Source organism: Phyllobates terribilis, unplaced genomic scaffold (genome assembly GCF_046119375.1).
Source record: "Phyllobates terribilis strain yellow unplaced genomic scaffold, ASM4611937v1 Scaffold_4__5_contigs__length_816908805, whole genome shotgun sequence".
Classification (NCBI taxonomy): domain Eukaryota; kingdom Metazoa; phylum Chordata; class Amphibia; order Anura; family Dendrobatidae; genus Phyllobates; species Phyllobates terribilis.
Genome location: NW_027362764.1, coordinates 52,754,138 through 52,773,941, shown reverse-complemented (window position 1 = coordinate 52,773,941; position 19,804 = coordinate 52,754,138). Strand labels below are relative to the sequence as shown.

General features: G+C 45.3%; 1 protein-coding gene and 1 long non-coding RNA gene across 4 annotated transcripts; one reads left to right on the top strand and one right to left on the bottom strand.

The window, feature by feature from the left end:
* Positions 1-4,007: 4,007 nt before the first annotated feature.
* On the top strand, positions 4,008-15,991 carry ASB4 (ankyrin repeat and SOCS box containing 4). Of its 2 annotated transcripts, XM_073676478.1 has the most exons (5): positions 4,008-4,310; positions 6,783-7,082; positions 8,910-9,400; positions 13,867-13,980; positions 15,541-15,991. In XM_073676478.1, exons 1-5 carry the CDS (start codon positions 4,121-4,123, stop codon positions 15,727-15,729), a joined length of 1,284 nt encoding a protein of 427 aa, XP_073532579.1. In that variant the 5' UTR covers positions 4,008-4,120; the 3' UTR covers positions 15,730-15,991. The 2 variants fall into 2 exon arrangements, with proteins under 2 accessions (XP_073532579.1, XP_073532578.1); XM_073676477.1 differs by lacking the exon at positions 15,541-15,991 and having other exon boundaries at positions 13,867-14,661.
* LOC141264169 (uncharacterized) lies at positions 14,268-19,021 on the bottom strand. Of its 2 annotated transcripts, XR_012319815.1 has the most exons (5): positions 18,798-19,021; positions 18,647-18,718; positions 18,253-18,341; positions 17,985-18,162; positions 14,268-14,501 (listed from the first exon to the last, which is right to left on the bottom strand). It is a non-coding gene; the product is annotated as an uncharacterized lncRNA (long non-coding RNA). The 2 variants fall into 2 exon arrangements; XR_012319814.1 differs by lacking the exons at positions 14,268-14,501; positions 17,985-18,162 and having other exon boundaries at positions 18,203-18,341.
* Between the last annotated feature and the right edge of the window lie 783 nt (positions 19,022-19,804).

Below are 19,804 nucleotides of genomic sequence, written 5' to 3'. Positions count from 1 at the left end.
CCTCCTTTTAGCTAAATTTGTCCATACTTTTTGAATACAGATTATGGCAACACAGGTGATGACTACATTTACATGACTTATGATTACCTGCATACACATAACTCCATTGACATCATCACCCTAGGACTTTTAAAGCCAGATTTGGAAGAGGCTAGGTGCTTGGGTATTAAGTGCCATTGTTTTAATTGACTCAGTTTTGTCATGATTTTGCTGCCATTTCACTTGGTTCCAGCTTGGTTCGGCCAGGTATCTGTCATCTTCCCAGCTTCTCCTGACTACAATGCTACAACCAACAGTATTTATAAGCTTGATCCAGTTTAATTAGGTGTTGTCCACTCCAATTTCTCAGCAAGTTTCAAACTTCTTGCAGCCGTTCACACCAGGCTGCTGCAATTGAGGTAACACATTTTTTCAACTGAATCACCAGTTTTCCTATATTGCATTCTTGCCATTAATCATTGCCTTGCTGGTAGATTACAGACAGCATTTACTTCTCGGTTAGATCACTGCTATTAACCATTTCCTTGCTGGAAGATACCAGACTGCATTTACTTCCCTGTTACATCGCTATTAACTATTGCCCTGCTGGCAGATACCAGACAGAATTTACTTCTGCTTCATTGCTGCTATTAACCATTGCTTGCATTTTTACATTGCTGCTTTTAATGATTTCCCTGCTGAATGATACCAGACAGAACCTAATTCTGTTACATCACTGCTATTAACCATTTCCTTGCTTGAAGATACCAGACTGCATTTACCTCCCTGTTACATCGCTATTAACTATTGCTTTGCTGGAAGATGCCAGATGGAATTTGCTCCTGTTATATCTGCTATTAACCATTGCCCTGCTGGAACATACCAGACTAGATATACATCTCAATTACTCCTTTGTTTAATTACTGCCCTGTTGAAAGATGCCAGACTGCATTCTTGTGATTAACTGCTTCCTTGCTGGATGATACCAGTTTAACTTACTGACACTGTTCCTGTGTATATATACACATCAGGCCCTGTTTCTTCTGTGCTATTTGCTCCACTTGTTTTCCTGACGAAAAATAATAACTGCAGGCTCCATGGATGTGGCCATTGGACTAGGCTCCTGCTAATCTTTTTGCTCAACTCAATTAGGAAGCTTAAACAAATAACTCACCGATAAGGCGCACAGGCTGGGCACACACACAGAGTCAACAGACATTTCTCTACCACTATGTAATTCAGGCTCTACCCACCTTTTGGCTCATTCTTACATAAACTTTATATTTTATAATAGTTTCACAGTAAATGCTACTTTATACACTTACTAATAGACAATGTTAATGTTCTTCACTAGGCAGTAATAATTAGCATCCAGCACTGTATATTGTAAGGCAGCGCTAGTCATAATGCTGGGGGACACTCGCTGTACCGGGTCAATTAAAGCACACCAGCCACGTTTTTCCAGTATTTCACAGTCCAGCAGTTTATTACACTTCACCACTGTTTATCACCGAGTCCAACTCAGTGGCTCACCGACATATTACCCATATAATGTCCAAGAGCCTTTCCAGCGGCAGACAGGCCAACTTGGCTCCAGTTACAGCGTTCAGCAAAGTCACTTATATAAATGTCCACATCAAGCAGTGTTTTACCTTTGCCGGGTTTTAGCTGCTTCAGACTTGTTCTGCCACAGCTGTGGCTTTACGGCTTCCCAGATGGGGGTCTCCAGCCCTCGTACTTTCAAAGGCTACTGGTATGTTTTCACACCTAACATCCAGCCTCTGCCTTCCAAGCCTCTTGCCCTCCAAGGCTACTGGCATCGCTTACACATAGGATCCAGCCTTTGCCTTTCAGGCTTCACCAGGCTTCACTAGGCCTCACTAGGCCTCACACTCTAACGGTGTCCCACACAGGGAACAGGCCTCACGCCTTTCACACCTGTCTCAAATCTACTAGGGTTTATATATCCTCTAGTGCACACACAGGACCTGTGCTGATGTCACAGTCATGTGATCAGACCTACTGTGTGCACAGGACCTGTGCGATGTCACAGTCATGTGACCAGTTACCTGGGGGAGGTACATGGTCGGCCAAAACACACCCTGGAACATTACAGTAATGCCGCAAGCCGCTGCATTACAATATTTACAGCACTGTGAATGCAGGGGAACAGTGATAACCCATTAATGGGAGGCTACCACTGACAGCTGATAGCTTTTCGAATGCCCCTTTCAATAGTGATTGTACCATCAGTCTTCTTGAGGTAATCCTGGCCCTAATCAAAAATGTGATAAAGCATTAAAAAAACACATATGATATATCTCTATAATTGATACTGTACAATAATTTTAGCAATAATTTAAAGATAATCTGTCAGCACATGTTTAAATATGGAAGTATTGGTATGGCTCTGTAGGCGGCACTTGTTCCCCCCAAATAAAATGATAACTCTTTTGTATAGATCCGATGTACAAGTAATGAGAAATCTAATTTAGAAGCCATATGCAAATCAATCTAGAAGTGCACTAGCAGCATGTCAATGCACTTGAACGGAGTGGACTGACATGCCTCAACTACACTTCTAGACTGATTTGCATTCTTCACTAGTTTTCTCATGACTGGCACATCGTATCTCTAGAAAAAAAGCTCTCCAAGAATATAATAAAATGGCCCCTATCACATAATTCAAACAGCAGCCTGTACTAGTCATGTGTCAGCATGTACTGAAATCTGAAGAAACACAGCTCCCGAGACCTGTGTCTCAATTGACAGAGGAGCTGTATCATGAGGTGCCAGAAAGGGCTGTGACAGAAGCAGCAATAAACCTTCTCATCGGTTGACTAAGCACAAAGGATTTTTTCTCCAGCCGAAGAGAAGATTTATTTCTTCTGATGTCACAGACCTTCTCCTCGAATCATGGATGTACATGTGCTTACAATACAGCTCCTCTGTCAGTTGAGACACAGGTCTCTGGAGCTGAATTTCTTCACACTGGGGCCCCTCCTGGCACATGACTAGGACAGTCTACCATTTAAAATATGTGACGAGGGCTATTATATTAACATCTTAGAGAACTCATTTATAGTGAACAATAGCACAATTTTTTTTCCTTTATTTTGCAAATTCTTATTATTATTTTTTTCAATTTCATGTAAATTAATCTCTCTATATTATAAACTGAAAAATTATTTAAAAAATACACCCTAAAAGAAAAGTGAAAGTGACACAGCAAATCACCTATCATAACCATGGGCACTCCAGTGTTTATCTGGATACAGTATATCCTGCTTATATACGCAGTGCCAGAGGTGCAGTTATACAGGGGGTACGGAAAGTATTCAGACCCCTTGAAATTTTTCCCTCTCTGTTTCATTGCAGCCATTTGGTAAATTCTAAAAAGTTAATTTATTTTTCTCATTAAAGTACACTCTGCACTCCAGCCAATGAAGGAGTAGAACCATCTCAAGGAGGATCACAAGGAAATGGACAGCATGTGACTTAAATATGAGCGTCTGAGCAAAGGGTCTGAATACTTATGACCTTGTGATTTTTCAGTTTTTCTTTTTTTAATAAATTTGCAAAAATTTCTACATTTGTGTTTTTTTCAGTCAAGATGGGGTGCAGAGTGTACTTTGATGAGAAAAAAAATGAACTTTTTAGAATTTACCAAATGGCTGCAATGAAACAAAGAGTGAAAAATTTAAAGGGGTCTGAATACTTTCCATACCCACTGTAGTTGATGCAGGGCTTGGTGCCCATTGCGGCAAAAAGTCTCCTCAGCCACATAAGAAGCCATGGGTGTTATAGAAGTGACACATGGTTGCTGTGGTCCCATTACAGATTTTTCATTGTGGCCCAAGAGATTTACGTGACACCCCACCACAATATGGCCCTCAGGCTTTATCCCGGCCCATGGCTCACAGGGCCACCTGAGAAAACCATCATGAGCCTTGAAGAAGGAACGGAAGACGTTCAGTGTCATCTAAAATTAGTCCCTCCAATGTTTACAAGCCGCAGTGTATAAATAGTCCAGGCGGCCATGGCCGGGTGATAGAGTTACTGAAGCCGGGCCACGTCTGTGACTTTAGCTTCTCCTAGGTAGAGGACATGTTTACTGCCACTCACACAGAGGACAGCCGACATGGACACAGAGCCTGCAAGAAGGTGTACCCGCACCCTGGAAAACCAGCTACTGAAGGAGACGCTTCTCCACGCTCTCCAGGCCAATGACTACGTGACGGTGGAAAATATACTGAACGAGGGGAAGGTAGATGTGGACACCGTGTTCGAGGTGGATGATGAAGGCTTGGTCCTGGCTTCCTACAAAGCAGGTAGAAAATCAGCAAAAAGTGCATTTTGTGTGAAGTGGATGGCAAAGATGTGGGCATCGGGTCAAAATCATGGCACTTGGGTCTAATGGCTTTATAGGTAAGGGATTTATTGAGATGTAACAGGTTGCTCCTGGGCTCCGATGCAAATTCTGCATCAGTGACTCCCAACTACCATGTATAATACTGGGCAGAGGGGTCCGGGTGCAGCTATACCCCTGGGGTACTTGTACTATGGATGACTCAGCAGATGTATGATGTATTACATAACACAGGACGTTCCCAATCCAAATCCAATTGGATCACTGCCTAAAGTTTAATCACCTGATACTTCTAGCGAAGCCAAGAGAAACATGATCAACACAAGCAAGAATAAAAAACATATGTTCTCTTTAAAAACTAAGCTTACGTATGTTTTATACTCCAGAGCTGCACTCGCTATTCTGCTGGTGGAGTCACTGTGCACTTAAAGTGGATCTAAAAATCTACACAATCCTTTTAAAATGCCAAGTTTGTTGTCATGTAGAACAAATCCTACCAAGAATCATTTCAAAACTTTTTTCCACCTTTAATGTCGCACATAATCTGCACATTTCAAGTGAAATCTTTTCAGATGGAAAAAGAAAAATAAAGAAGTAAAATAATATGGTTGCATAAGTCTGCACACCCTTATACTAATAAATTATTGAAGTCCCCTTTGAATTTATGACGGCATCCAGTCTTTTTGGGTCGGAGTCTATCAGCACGGCACATCTAGAATTTGCAATCTTCACCCGCTCCCCCATGTAATAGCTCCACATCTGTCACATTGCAGGGGGGCATCTCCTGTGTACAATGCCCTTTTCCTATTTCTACCTACAGATTGTCACTTGGATTCAGGTCTGGACTCAGGTTGGGCCATTCCAAAACTTTGCTCTTCTTCTGGGAAAGTCATTCTTTTGGCAATTTGGAGGTTGCTTAGGGTCGGTGTTTTACTGAAATGTGAAATTCATTTTCAGCTTTTTAGCAGAGACCTGAAGTTTTTGTTACAAAATTGGAAATATTTGGAACTGTTCATAATTCCCTCCACTTTGACTAAAGCCCCAGTTCCAGCCCAAAGCACAATGCTGCCTCCACCATGCCTTACTGTGGGTATGGTGTTCTTTTGGTGATGCGCATTGTTTGCACCTTTTGGAATTTATGGTAAAAAAATTGAACCTTGGTCTCATCAGACATAACACATTTTCCCACTTTGCTTTTGGCAGACTTGATGTAGGTTTTTGCAAAACATAGCCAAGTAGGGATGTTTTTCTCTGTAAGAAAGGGCTTCCAACTTGCCGCCCTGACCCACAGGCGAGACATATGAAGAATACGGGAGATTGTTGTCACATGCAGTAGACTTGCCAGAAATTCCTGCAGCTCCTTTAATGTTCCTTTAGGCCTCTTGGCAGCCTCCCAAATGAATTTTCTTCTTATCCTTTCATCAATTTTTTGAGGGACATCCAGTTCTAGAAGTTGTCACTGTTGTGCTAAATATAAGCCACTTCTTGATGACATAATCACAGTGTTACATGATAGATCTAATGGCTTGAAATTTTTTTCTACCCTTCTCCCGACTGATAAATTTCAAAAATGAGATCCCTTTGCTGTGTTGTCAGCTGTTTATGAACCATGGATTTTGCTGTAAAATCCAACTAAAAAATGTCAGGAAAATCCTCCTAGAACAGCAAAACTTTATATATGATGGCGGCCGTTTACTGACTACTATGTAACATGAGTGCAATGTGATTGTCTAATTTTGAGCTCAGCCACAATCGTAAATGTAAGAGGGTGTTCACACTTATGCAACCACATTATTTTAATTTTATTATTTTTATTTTCCCCTTCAAAATGATTTAATTTTTTTTTCAATTGAGTTGTACAGATTATGAGCGACATTAAGAGTGGAAAGAATTCTGAAATGATTCTTCTTGGTAGGATTTTTTTTACCTGGTATTTTAACAGGGGTGTGTAGACTAATTCCAATAACAATCATCACAATTGTGAATGCAGCTCTGCAGTGTGAAGCTCTGTTCAAAGGTAGACATGCTGCATTGTGTTAGTGATTGATACATAGTAATTTCCCGATATACTGTATATTTTTGCCCTTTATGAGCAGAATTGAATCAGATCAGTGCATCAGAGGGGAGTATGTTGGGTTCAAATATTGGCAGCATAATGTCGACACTAAACTAAGCCATAATAAATCTATCGCCCATCTTATCTCAGACTCTCAACAGTGTAAATTCCTAAAGGATTTGCTATTTTTTTTAAAAAAAACAAAAAACAGCGCCATCATTGTCCATGGTCATAGCTGGTATTGCAGCTCAGTTCCCTATCAGTTGCAATGCATTATTACATACAGCTACAGGCTATGGACAAGGTTGGAGATGTTTTTTGGAAAGCACATCCTTTCTTTCCCAAAACCGGATACTAATACTCTTCTTTATCCCTTAGGTCACTGGTTGCCAAGTTTTAAGTTGGCCTCTTCATGGGCGACGGGACTGCACATTACTGCTATGCTGGGACATCTGGAAAGCCTTCTGGTTCTCCTGGAACATAACCCTTCCATCAACAGCAAACCGAATGGAAAGACCCCGTTACATGTTGCCTGTACCGTGGGCAACCTGGACTGCGTCAAGATCCTGATCGGCCATGGCGCCAAACTCAACCCCTTCTCGGTCAGTGGGCATACACCGCTGCATTACTGCAGAACCAGGGAGACCCTCAGGTGTGCCAAGGAGCTCATCTGGAGCGGTAAGGGAAATATTTTGGGATAATTTTCTAAATAAGTTTGCAGGTAAAGAAGAATAAACGTTGCTCATTAGGAGATCTGCAACTTTTCAAATTACTTTACACATTAATTCTTCTCCATATATAAGATATCTGCTCTCTATTCAGTGAATAAAGATATTTTTCTTTGTATCCAGGGGCTGAAAAAAGATCCTTCTCACAGATGAAGGTTTGTTACAATTGTATCCAGTCTAGACAATGTTCTGTGAGCTACACAGCCTGGTTATGTTACATGCACTGATACATTGTAGCAAACAGGAGAGATGAGGGAGAGCTTTGTGCTTCTAGTGGGTTTAGCTCACAGAGGATTGTCTACTCCAGACCAAGGGTGGCTAAACTGTATTATAATGTGTCCAAACTGCAATTATCCCTTAAGGGGTAAAAAAAAAAAATTTGACTCTTGCCATAACAGTGACTCTCACATACCTCCTAAAACAGTGACAGTCGCCATTCCCCAAAACACCAACAGCCACAGACACCCTAAAAGTGACAATCACTTTCCCCCCAATAGTGGTAGTAACACCAGCATCAATAGCAGTGGTTGGATTCCCAGTTTCTCCAGTAGCAGGAGCAGTAGCAGCAGAATCCTCTCACCTCTTAGTATGAACAGCATGATCCTCTCCCCTCTTAGTAAGAGCAGCAGCAGGATCCTCTCCCCTCTTAGTATCAGCAGCAGCAGCAGCAGGATCCTCTCCTCTTTAAATATCAGCAGCAACAGGATTCTCTCCCCTCTTAGTATCATAAGCAGGATACTCTCCCCTCTCAGTATCAGCAGCAGCAGGATCCTCTCCTCTCTTAGTATCAGCAGCAGCGGGATTCTCTCCCCTCTTAGTATCAGCAGCAGCGGGATTCTCTCCCCTCTTAGTATCAACAGCAGCGGGATCCTCTCCCCTCTTAGTATGAGCAGCAGGATCCTCTCCCCGCTTAGTATCAGCAGCAGCAGGATCCTCTCCCCTCTTAGTATCAGCAGCAGCAGGATCCTCTCCCCTCTTAGCATCAGCAGCAGGATCCCCACTTCTCTTTTCCCCGGCAGAAGTAGTGTAGTCACCAAAAAGTGCATCCGATGTAAAATAGTAAATTGAAGACAAGGAAGGAAGAGGAGGAGGGGGATGCAGCTGCAGATTACAATTTATTGCAACAGCAGCAGGCTGTATGGAAGGAAGAATATCTGAATGTGCAGGTTGCACATTATTACATTTGTGCCTTTTTCGTTTTGTTTTTGGTGTTTTTTACTTGTTTACAGCGCAGTCGATGTGATGTAAGCACTGCAGACAATAACAGACACCAGGAGCAGCGGCGGAGACTCAGCACTGGACCGGGGGTGGGTGAGTAAAGCCAAGTAAAAAAAAATAAATACAGCGAGGGGAAAAGGGTTCTCCAAAACTAGAAAACCCCTTTAATGTGCGGCTTCCTTAAAGTCTATTTTATACGTGTTCTCCTTTTGTTTTTTCTTGTGTTCATCATTGTGGACCAGGTTTGGCGTTTCCAGATGTTTTTAACTGTTTCATCAATTGCAGCCTTTTAAAAAAGTTGCAAACTTTCTGCGCAAGTGTGCTCCATTTATGTGTGAATGAATTTTTTTGCTCAAAATTCGTGACATTTTAGCGGAACATGCAACTATATAGTTGCAAGAAGGTTAAAGCAAAAAAATAAATTTCTGCAAAATTCATGACATTTTTAAAAATTTGGTGCAAAATATGTCAACAAATACCACAAGGTAAATAAAGAAAAGTGACTTAAAAAACCTCCAAAAATTAATGATTCCATCTCTTTTTTTCGGTTGTATTTTAGGGGCAGATGTAAACCTGCAGAGCGACGATAACGCCCTGGAGACGCCTCTGCACACAGCGGCCCGGATCGGGATTCCAGAACTTATCGCTTTCTACGTGAATCACGGGGCGATCGTGGACTCTTTTAACTCAACCTTGGAGACGCCGCTCGCCACCGCCGCCTACTGGGCGTTAAATATCAAGGAGCAGAAATACAGCAGCATTCACCACCTCATCTGCAGGATGCTGCTGGACTTCAACGCCGACGTCAACACCAGAGATATTGACCGCAAGTCGCCCCTCCACAAAGCGGCATGGAACTGCGACCACGTCCTAATGCACATGTTGCTGGAGGCTGGCGCCTACGCCACTTTCATGGACGTTAACGGTTGTGGCGCCCAGCAGTATGTCTTAAAAGTCACATCTGTCCGCGCCGCTGCTCAGCCAGAAATCTGCTTCCAGCTACTGCTCAACCATGGAGCGGCGCGGATATACCCACCACAGTTCCATAAAGTGAGTGATCGGCCATAATTATATATTTTTATCTTCAATTATTATTATCAAGGTCTCCCAGTGGGCCGGCTGCTGGCACTGATGGTTCTCAGGGGGGCACTGTTTGTCATTCTGCTGGCACTGGTACTTTGCTGTCATGGATTACCAGGGGTCAAACTGCTGAGACAGTTAGTGAGGGGTTAATAGTGGTAATATTTATTAAGGGCGTTCTGCCGAAATGACATATCAGCATTTATCAGGGGTCACAGGAGGAGCACTGCTGACACACAGGAGGAGCACTGCTGACATACAGGAGGAGCACTGCTGACACAGGAGGAGCACTGCTGACACACAGGAGGAGCACTGCTGACATACAGGAGGAGCACTGCTGACACACAGGAGGAGCACTGCTGACATACAGGAGGAGCACTGCTGACACAGGAGGAGCACTGCTGACACACAGGAGGAGCACTGCTGACATACAGGAGGAGCACTGCTGACACACAGGAGGAGCACTGCTGACATACAGGAGGAGCACTGCTGACACACAGGAGGAGCACTGCTGACACAGAGGAGGAGCTATGCTGACATACAGGAGGAGCACTGCTGACATACAGGAGGAGCACTGCTGACATACAGGAGGAGCACTGCTGACATACAGGAGGAGCACTGCTGACATACAGGAGAAGCACTGCTGACATACAGGAAGAGCACTGCTGACATACAGGAGGAGCACTGCTGACACACAGGAGGAGCACTGCTGACATACAGGAGGAGCACTGCTGACACACAGGAGGAGCACTGCTGACACAGAGGAGGAGCTATGCTGACATACAGGAGGAGCACTGCTGACATACAGGAGGAGCACTGCTGACATACAGGAGAAGCACTGCTGACATACAGGAGGAGCACTGCTGACATACAGGAGGAGCACTGCTGACATACAGGAGAAGCACTGCTGACATACAGGAGGAGCACTGCTGACATACAAGAGGAGTACTGCTGACACACAGGAGGAGCACTGCTGACATACAGGAGGAGCTATGCTGACATACAGGAGGAGCACTGCTGACATACAGGAGGAGCACTGCTGACACACAGGAGGAGCACTGCTGACATACAGGAGGAGCACTGCTGATACACAGGAGGAGCACTGCTGACATACAGGAGGAGCTATGCTGACATACAGGAGGAGCACTGCTGACATACCGGAGGAGCACTGCTGACACACAGGAGGAGCACTGCTGACTTACAGGAGGAGCACGGCTGACACACAGGAGGAGCACTGCTGACACACAGGAGGAGCACTGCTGACATACAGGAGGAGTACTGCTGACATACAGGAGGAGCACTGCTGACATACAGGAGGAGCACTGCTGACACACAGGAGGAGCACTGCTGACATACAGGAGGAGCACTGCTGACACACAGGAGGAGCACTGCTGACACACAGGAGGAGCACTGCTGACACACAGGAGGAGCACTGCTGACATACAGTAGGAGCACTGCTGACACACAGGAGGAGCACTGCTGACTTACAGGAGGAGCACTGCTGACTTACAGGAGGAGCACTGCTGACACACAGGAGGAGCACTGCTGACATACAGGAGGAGCTATGCTGACATACAGGAGGAGCACTGCTGACATACCGGAGGAGCACTGCTGACACACAGGAGGAGCACTGCTGACTTACAGGAGGAGCACTGCTGACACACAGGAGGAGCACTGCTGACACACAGGAGGAGCACTGCTGACATACAGGAGGAGTACTGCTGACATACAGGAGGAGCACTGCTGACATACAGGAGGAGCACTGCTGACACACAGGAGGAGCACTGCTGACATACAGGAGGAGCACTGCTGACACACAGGAGGAGCACTGCTGACACACAGGAGGAGCACTGCTGACACACAGGAGGAGCACTGCTGACATACAGTAGGAGCACTGCTGACACACAGGAGGAGCACTGCTGACTTACAGGAGGAGCACTGCTGACACACAGGAGGAGCACTGCTGACATACAGGAGGAGTACTGCTGACATACAGGAGGAGCACTGCTGACATACAGGAGGAGCACTGCTGACACACAGGAGGAGCACTGCTGACATACAGGAGGAACACTGCTGACACACAGGAGGAGCACTGCTGACACACAGGAGGAGCACTGCTGACACACAGGAGGAGCACTGCTGACATACAGGAGGAGCACTGCTGACACACAGGAGGAGCACTGCTGACATACAGGAGGAGCACTGCTGACATACAGGAGGACCACTGCTGACACACAGGAGGAGCACTGCTGACACACAGGAGGAGTACTGCTGACATACAGGAGGAGCACTGCTGACACACAGGAGGAGCACTGCTGACACACAGGAGGAGCACTGCTGACCTACAGGAGGAGCACTGCTGACCTACAGGAGGAGCACTGCTGACATACAGGAGGAGCACTGCTAACATGTGTAGTAAATGGGTATTCTGCTGGCATTGCATGAGGAGACACTTTTTACTCTGCTGGTGTATGAGGCGGTACTCTGCTGGCATGATTTCTCATCTGGAGCTGTATGAGGGGGCAGCCTGCTGATGTTGTGTAAGGAGGCTCACTGCTGGCATGGTTTATCAAAAGGTCACACTGGTGGTATATGAGGGGGCATTCTGATGAAGTTTTCTGAGGGGGCACTTTGCTGGCAGTTTATTTATGATGGTAGAGTATAAGGGAGCAGACTGCTGGCACTGTTTATGGCAGGACACTCAGCTGGCACTGTTCATAAGAGAGCACTGAGTTGGCACTGTTTATGAGGGAGCAAACTTCTGGTACTGTTTATGAGGGGGTGCTCCGCTGGCACTGTTTATGAGGGAGCACACTTCTGGTACTGTTTATGAAGGGATGCTCTGTCGGCACTGTTTATGAGGGAGTACTCTGCTGGTACTGTTTATGAGGGGGTGCTCCGCTGGCACTATTTTTGAGGAGGCACTCTGCTGGCACTGTTTATGATGGGGCATTCTACTGGCACTGTTTATGGCAGGACAGTCAGCTGGCACTGTTCATAAGGGAGCACTGAGTTGGCACTGTTTATGAGGGAACACACTTCTGGTACTGTTTATGAGGGGATCCTCTGTTGGCACTATTTATGAGGGAGCACACTTCTGGTACTGTTTGCGAGGGGATGCTCTGCTGGCACAGTTTATGAGGGGGCACACTTCTGCTACTGTTTATGAGGGGATGCTCTGTTGGCACTATTTATGCGGGGGCACACTTCAGGTACTGTTTATGAGGGAGCACTCTGCTGGTACTGTTTATGAGGGGGCACACTTCTGGTACTGTTTATGAGGGGGCCCACTTCTGGTACTGTTTATGAGGGGATGGTCTGCTGGCACTGTTCATAAGGCAGCACTCAGCTAGCACTGTTTATGAGGAAGCACTCTGCTGGCACTGTTTATGGCAGGACATTCAGCTGGCACTGTTCATAAGGGAGCACTGAGTTGGCACTGTTTATGAGGGAGCACACTCTGGCACTGTTTATGAGGGGATGCTCTGTTGGCAGTGTTGCACACTTCTGGCACTGTTTATGAGGGGATGCTCTCCTGGCACTGTTTATGAGGGGATGCTCTGTTGGCACTGTTTATGAGGGAGCACACTTCTGGTACTGTTTATGAGGGGGTGCTCTGCTGGCACTGTTTTTGAGGGGGTACTCTGCAGGCACTGTTTATGAGGGGGTGCTCTGCTGGCACTGTTTATGAGGGGATGCTCTGTTGGCACTGTTTATGAGGGGGCACAATTCTAGTTCTGTTTATGAGGGGATGCTCTGTTAGCACTCTTTATGAGGGGGCACAATTCTAGTTCTGTTTATGAGGGGATGCTCTGTTAGCACTGTTTATGAGGGTGTACTCATCTGGCATTATGTATGAGGGGACATTCTGCTGGCACTGTTTATGAGGGAACACTGCTGGCACTGTTTATGAGGGAGCACTGCTGGCACTGTTAAGGAGGGCGCCCTGCTGTCAATGTTAATGAGGAGGCACACTTCTGGTACTGATTATGAGGGAGCACTGCTAGCACTGTTAATGAAGGGGCACTCTTAGCAGTTTATTGAGGTTCACACTGGTGGCATTATTTATGAGCGGACACTCTTCTGGCACTGTTTAGGAGCGGGCACTTTTCTGGCACTGTTTAGGAGCGGGCACTTTTCTGGCACTGTTTATGAGGGGCACTTTGCTAGCATCTTATTGAGGTTCACACTGGTGGCATTATTTATGAGCGGGCACTCTGCTGGCACTATAATGGGTGCCCAATAATGGACAGACTTTATGCATTATATCTTCCTGAAGATTAGGCAAGTACAATATGTGGATATGTTATGAATTGTCATGGAGCCCCCGTGCTGTGGCCGATCAGAGGGTCTTGGGGTCACACACCGACTGGTGACTATTTATTGTGTATTTTTATATACTTTCCCATGTAACTGACCCGATGATAATTCTTCAGGTGTTACAGGAATGTCACTCGTACCCAAGAGCTGTGGAAGTCATGGTGAATGCCTACGAGCACATAAATGCGACAGACAGGTGGAATAAAGCCATTCCTGAAGACGACCTGGAGGTAATAGGAACAATACCTCTATGGGATGACAGATGCAGAGGACGGGAGCGGATGATGAGAGTGACCGTTCCCAGTTTTTTCACCCATTGTCTAATTGATTACAATATGGAAAAAAGTAGGGTATTTTGTACATTGAACTTAAAGGAGCCCCCGCTGGTCCTGCAGTGGATTATGTGCCATACTTCATTTATAGTATAATCGCTGCACTCCCGTTCTGTGGTGCTCAAGAAGGGACCGTGCCCTAAATCTAGTAGGAATAACCTTGGCACTCAAGAGTATGTTCCAGTAATGAAAATTTATTGCAGTCCATTATAAACAATGACAAAACGTTTCGGTCACTTAGGACATTCTTCAGTTGACAGTATATAGACTGTGGTAGGATTAATGGACAAAAGCAAGTATCTTAAGAGGGTCCATAAAGGACTGCCTGGTTCAGGTAGGATGGACAGTGTTCTAGTGGCACCGCGGTATCCACCGCTGGTTATGCAACGTTTCGGTCACTTAGGACCTTCTTCAGTTGACTGCAGAGAACGCAAAATACTGTGAGTAAATAATATCAAAAAACTTTTTCACAATAATATATAAATCTAACATAATGTCAATATACATACATGTATCAATAATTGATGGGGATTCAGGAACAAGGGAAGAAAAAAAGGATCTGATGAATTCCTACATGTGAATAAAGCTGCATGTGAATAAAAGTTGAGTCTGATGTTACTATTTATGAAAGGGCAATGTGAGGATACTTTGCATTTGGGGCACTCTGCTAGTACTGCATAAGAGAAATTACTCAGCCAGTACTGTATGAGAGAGAGCACAAGCTGCTGGTACAATATAGGAGAGAGCACTCTGCTGGTACAATATATTATGGAGCACTCTGCCGATGATGCATATGAGAAAGCACTCTGCTGGTACTGTGTATGAGAGGGTGATCTGCTGGTACAGTATATGAGAGCACTCTGCTGGCACTGTATAGGAGAGAGCACTCTGCTGGCACTGTATAGGAGAGAGCACTCTGCTGGCACTGTATAGGAGAGAGCACTCTGCTGGTACTGTATAGGAGAGAGCACTCTGCTGGCACTGTATAGGAGAGAGCACTCTGCTAGTGATGCATATGATAGAGCACTGTGCTGGTACTGTATATGATAGAGCACTCTGCTGGTAATGTATATGAGAGAGCAGCCATCTGGTTCTGTATATGAGATGGTACTCTGCTCAATATTGTATATTAGAGGGCACTCTGCTGGTTCTGTATATGAAATGGCACTCTGTCGGCTGACAGTAAATTAAAACATTACATTGTGGAATTGCTACTTGAGCGATTGTCCACTACATATATTAGACTTGCTGTTGCTTTTGCACTTTGCACATAATTTGTGCTTGGTCCTTGGATCACAGAGCAGAAAAAAAAAATCAGATCAGGCAGGTGACATGACAATTTGCTGCCTGCTGTCTCTGGTACCAGGCGTGTCGCGGAGCCTGGTACAATGGGCATGCTTTCAGTTCCTTTTTGCAATATTCTCTGCTCGGTACTATCCTGACTCTTGTGTTTTCCAGAGACACCAGGCGTTCTATGATTCCTTGTTTGAGGTTTGCAGTAACTCCCCGAGGACACTCATGCACCTGGCCAGGTGTGCCATCCGTGCCATCTTACGGAAGAAGTGCCATCGCGTCATCCCTCAGCTGCCTCTGCCGACCGCCCTGAAGAGATATCTCCTGCTCGAGCCGCAGGGAAAAATCTATTAACTTTTTGAAGTGCTCAAAGTGATAAATGTTGCTTTGCATTCTGAATAACAGAGTTTCTTAATGGAGGAAGAGCCAGAGACTGCCAGTAATAGACTGATGACTATGTGCAGCGGAAATCTGATAATCCAGCATGTCCAGAACCACCAAACTGTCAGATTAGACTAGTAGTAGTTTAGGGTCAGGCAGCTTGTACAACTGCACATTGGCACATACTGATGGTAGCAGTGCCAAATGTGACATCTAGATGGCGCCTTGTAACACAGCCTGGGTACAAGTAGTAATATATTGTCGATATGTATATATAATATTCTAATATAGGGCTATAATAAAATGCACATTTTGCTACGTATAAACCCCTTGTGATATATTATTACACTTGTAAAAACACCACAAAGCCATGCCCTACATCTTGTATTATACTCCAGAGCTGCACTCACTATTCTGCTGGTGGAGTCACTGTGTACATACATTACATTACTGATCCTGAGTTACATCCTGTATTATACTCCAGAGCTGCACTCACTATTCTGCTGGTGCAGTCACTGTGTACATACATTACACTACTGATCCTGTACTGATCCTGAGTTACATCCTGTATTATACCCCAGAGCTGCACTCACTATTCTGCTGGTGGAGTTACTGTGTACATACATTACATTACTGATCCTGAGTTACATCCTGTATTATACCTCCAGAGCTGCACTCACTATTCTGCTGGTGCAGTCACTGTGTACATACATTACATTACTGATCCTGTACTGATCCTGAGTTACCTCCTGTATTATACTCCAGAGCTGCACTCACTATTCTGCTGGTGCAGTCACTGTGTACATACATTACATTACTGATCCTGTACTGATCCTGAGTTACATCCTGTACTATACTCCAGAGCTGCACTCACTATTCTGCTGGTGCAGTCACTGTGTACATACATTACATTACTGATCCTGTACTGATCCTGAGTTACATCCTGTATTATACTCCAGAGCTGCACTCACTATTCTGCTGGTGCAGTCATTGTGTACATACATTACATTACTGATCCTGTACTGATCCTGAGTTATATCCTGTATTATACTCCAGAGCTGCACTCACTATTCGGCTGGTGGAGTACAGGATACAGAATGCAACTCAGGATCAGTACAGGATCAGTAATGTAATATATGTACACAGTGACGGCACCAGCAGAATAGTGAGTGCAGCTCTGGAGTATAATACAGGAGGTAACTCAGGATCAGTACAGGATAAGTAATGTAATATATGTATACACTGACTGCACCAGCAGAATAGTGAGTGCCGCTCTGAAGTATAATATAGGATGTAACTCAGGATCAGTACAGGATAAGACATATAATGTATGTACACAGTGACTGCAGCAGAAGAGTGAGTGCAGCTGTGGAGTATAATACAGGATGTAATTCAGGATCAGTAATGTAATGTATGTACACAGTGACTGCTCCAGCAGAATAGTGAGTGCAGCTCTAATCAGCTGCTGCTCAGTGTGCTAATTGTGGGTGTGGTGGCTGCAGATCCTAAATGTGTGCTCCTGAGGTCTGTGAGAACCAACACCTCTCCACCTGGGGACCTGTTCTCTCTTCTACACAGGGAGGGAGTGGGCTTCCTGGGATGAGTGATGGAGCCAAGTCCCAGGCTTCTGCTTCCCGAACCAGGCCGGCGGGGGGCAGGAGAAACCAGCAACCGGCCTGCACATCGGAGGACTCGGGGGTGAGACGCTTCACCAGGAGTCGCAGAAATGTGGCTCCTACTCCCCCCGGGACTGTGGAGACTCCTAGAAGCCTCAAGGCTTCCAGCATGGAGGGTAAGCCTGACAGCGTGCATGATGGCTTTCCTTCTGGAAGACCTCACTGAGGAGGGTTGGGCGCTGCAGAGACCCCAGGAGTCTGTGTCCACCTATGCCTCCCGGGTCATGTTCCACCTCCGTGAGTATGAAGATGCGAGCAAGCTCGTCAGGAGGCTCCGGGAGGAGCTGCGCTGCACAAGCGCCAAATCTGCAGGGGCCTCCAAACAGAGGAAAACTAACCTCCAGGCAGAGGTAAAGAGGCTGACAACTTAAATTAATGAGTTTGAACTAAGGAAAGCTGTCATCAGGGAGCAGAGTGGTCCATTCAAGGAAAAACTAATTAATGAAGATCGATTCAGAGAAATGGCTGATAACCGAGAGCAAAGGCAGATGGGGCTGCAGCCTGAGAGCCAGGTGGATGATGAGAGTGACGATGACCAGCAGAAAGCCCCACCTGGCAGCCTGCAAAGTCACCCGCAGGCCACGTGCAGCGAGCTCCCTGCAGGACAGGCGACAGTGACATCCGGTTACAGTTCTGGGGAGGACAGTGACAGCAGCGGCCAGGGAGGGGCGCTAATGGCGGAGATAAAGCTCCTGGAGTCCCCAGTGTGCCTCCAGAACGTGCTGACAATCTACCAGAAGATAGTAGAGTTAATACATCGCACTCTCGTATAGATGCAAAGTGTGGTTTATTAAAACAGCATAAGTAGAAATACTTAAACCAGACCAGTGGTAGAAGGCGACAATACAAAGAATATAGCGAACAGTGAAGACGTTTCAGCACACTCGGCCTTATTCAATTCAGTCGCTACTAAAAGACAAAAAAGGGTGTATCAATACAGGTTGGTATATACAAGTATATTCATGGAATGGTGCATACAGAATATGTACGGAAATTATATACAAAGAAAATTCCATATTAAAAGGGGGGGGGGGGGGAGCAATGAATTCCAGGAACAAGAAGAAGTGTAGGGGATGGTATGGGGGAGAAGGGAAGAGGAGAGGTTTAAGGAAGGTGGGAGACATAGATTGGTAATCATCAATTCACAATATAGACTTGGTATAAGTCACATGTCTGGTAGAGATGAGGAGACAGGAAAAAAAGCAGAGACTTACTTTCTACTGGTTAGTATATGTATAGAATTTATAGCTGTGTATTCAGGTAGGTAGGGTTCTTTAGAAGCTAGACTGTGGAGTAGAGATATTGTAATAATCAGTAGTCTGTTACTCAATATATGCAGGGGAGAGAGAGGGAAGGTCCAGGTACCTCTTAGTCCAGGTAAGCGTGTAGGGACCGGTAAAACATCCGGTTATAGGCTGTCAGGTAATGGTGGATAGCGGCGCTGCCAGCACCTTGCTCTGTGGATCAGCTGTGATCCCCTAATGAAAAGGGCGCCTTTTTAAGCGTCCGAGTAGTGACTGGACTAGAAGGGGGCGTGCCGAAAATTAAGGTCCTGAATGTGTGTGTATAGTAATTTGAGGACCTTGGGAGTGGTCATGTGATCGGAAGGGGCGGGCCAATGGGTCCAATCGTTGCTTAGGGAATTAGAGTAACAGTCTAGCGTTCACATTATAGGATCGTATGGCGTTATAGAAAATCTAGGCATAATATTAGGTACATATGATAATCTAGGGACATACATTAGTTTGGAAGGGGCGGGCCACCTAGTGTGTATAGTGTTACTTTGAGGACCTTAAGAGCGGTCATGTGATCGGAAGGGGCGGGGCAACGGGTCCAATCGTTGCTATGGGGATTGGAGTAACAGTGGTTATTGCATTAAGAATAGCGTTCACATTTAAGTTATAGCATCGTGTGGGGTTATAGGAGATCTAGGTATATATGATAATCAAGGGACGTACATTAATTTGGAAGGGGCGGGCCACCAGGTCCGGCTGTTGCTATGGGGACTGGATCAACAGTGGCTTTGTATTAATACTGCATCATGTGGAGTAGGGCTAGTGGGGGTATGTCAGAATGACTAGGTATGTGGCAGTATGTGGGTTAGTATTACTCAAGATTTAAATGGATAGGCTACTTATCCCTATGGAGAGGTTGGATCATTATGTCTGAAAGGGAGAAAACGTATACTGTTATTTAATAGTCTTATACTGGATCGTTATGTAGGTAGGATAGGCACAAGTTAATTGATCCAATTTAATTCCCTATTAAGACCTTTTCGGAAAAGTGTTCGTAGGGTATAGATCCAGAAAGTTTCCCGATCCTTAAGCCACTTAATGTGGTTGCCTCCCCTTCTTGGTCTTGGGACTTGTTCT

Excerpts from the sequence above, each read along its gene's own strand:
- ASB4 (XM_073676477.1), top strand. The coding sequence starts at position 4,121 with ATGGACACAGAGCCTGCAAGAAGGTGTACCCGCACCCTGGAAAACCAG. Across the intron at positions 4,311-6,782 it reads CCTGGCTTCCTACAAAGCAG|GTCACTGGTTGCCAAGTTTT; the intron begins GTAGAAAATCAG and ends TTTATCCCTTAG. Across the intron at positions 9,401-13,866 it reads ACCCACCACAGTTCCATAAA|GTGTTACAGGAATGTCACTC; the intron begins GTGAGTGATCGG and ends ATAATTCTTCAG.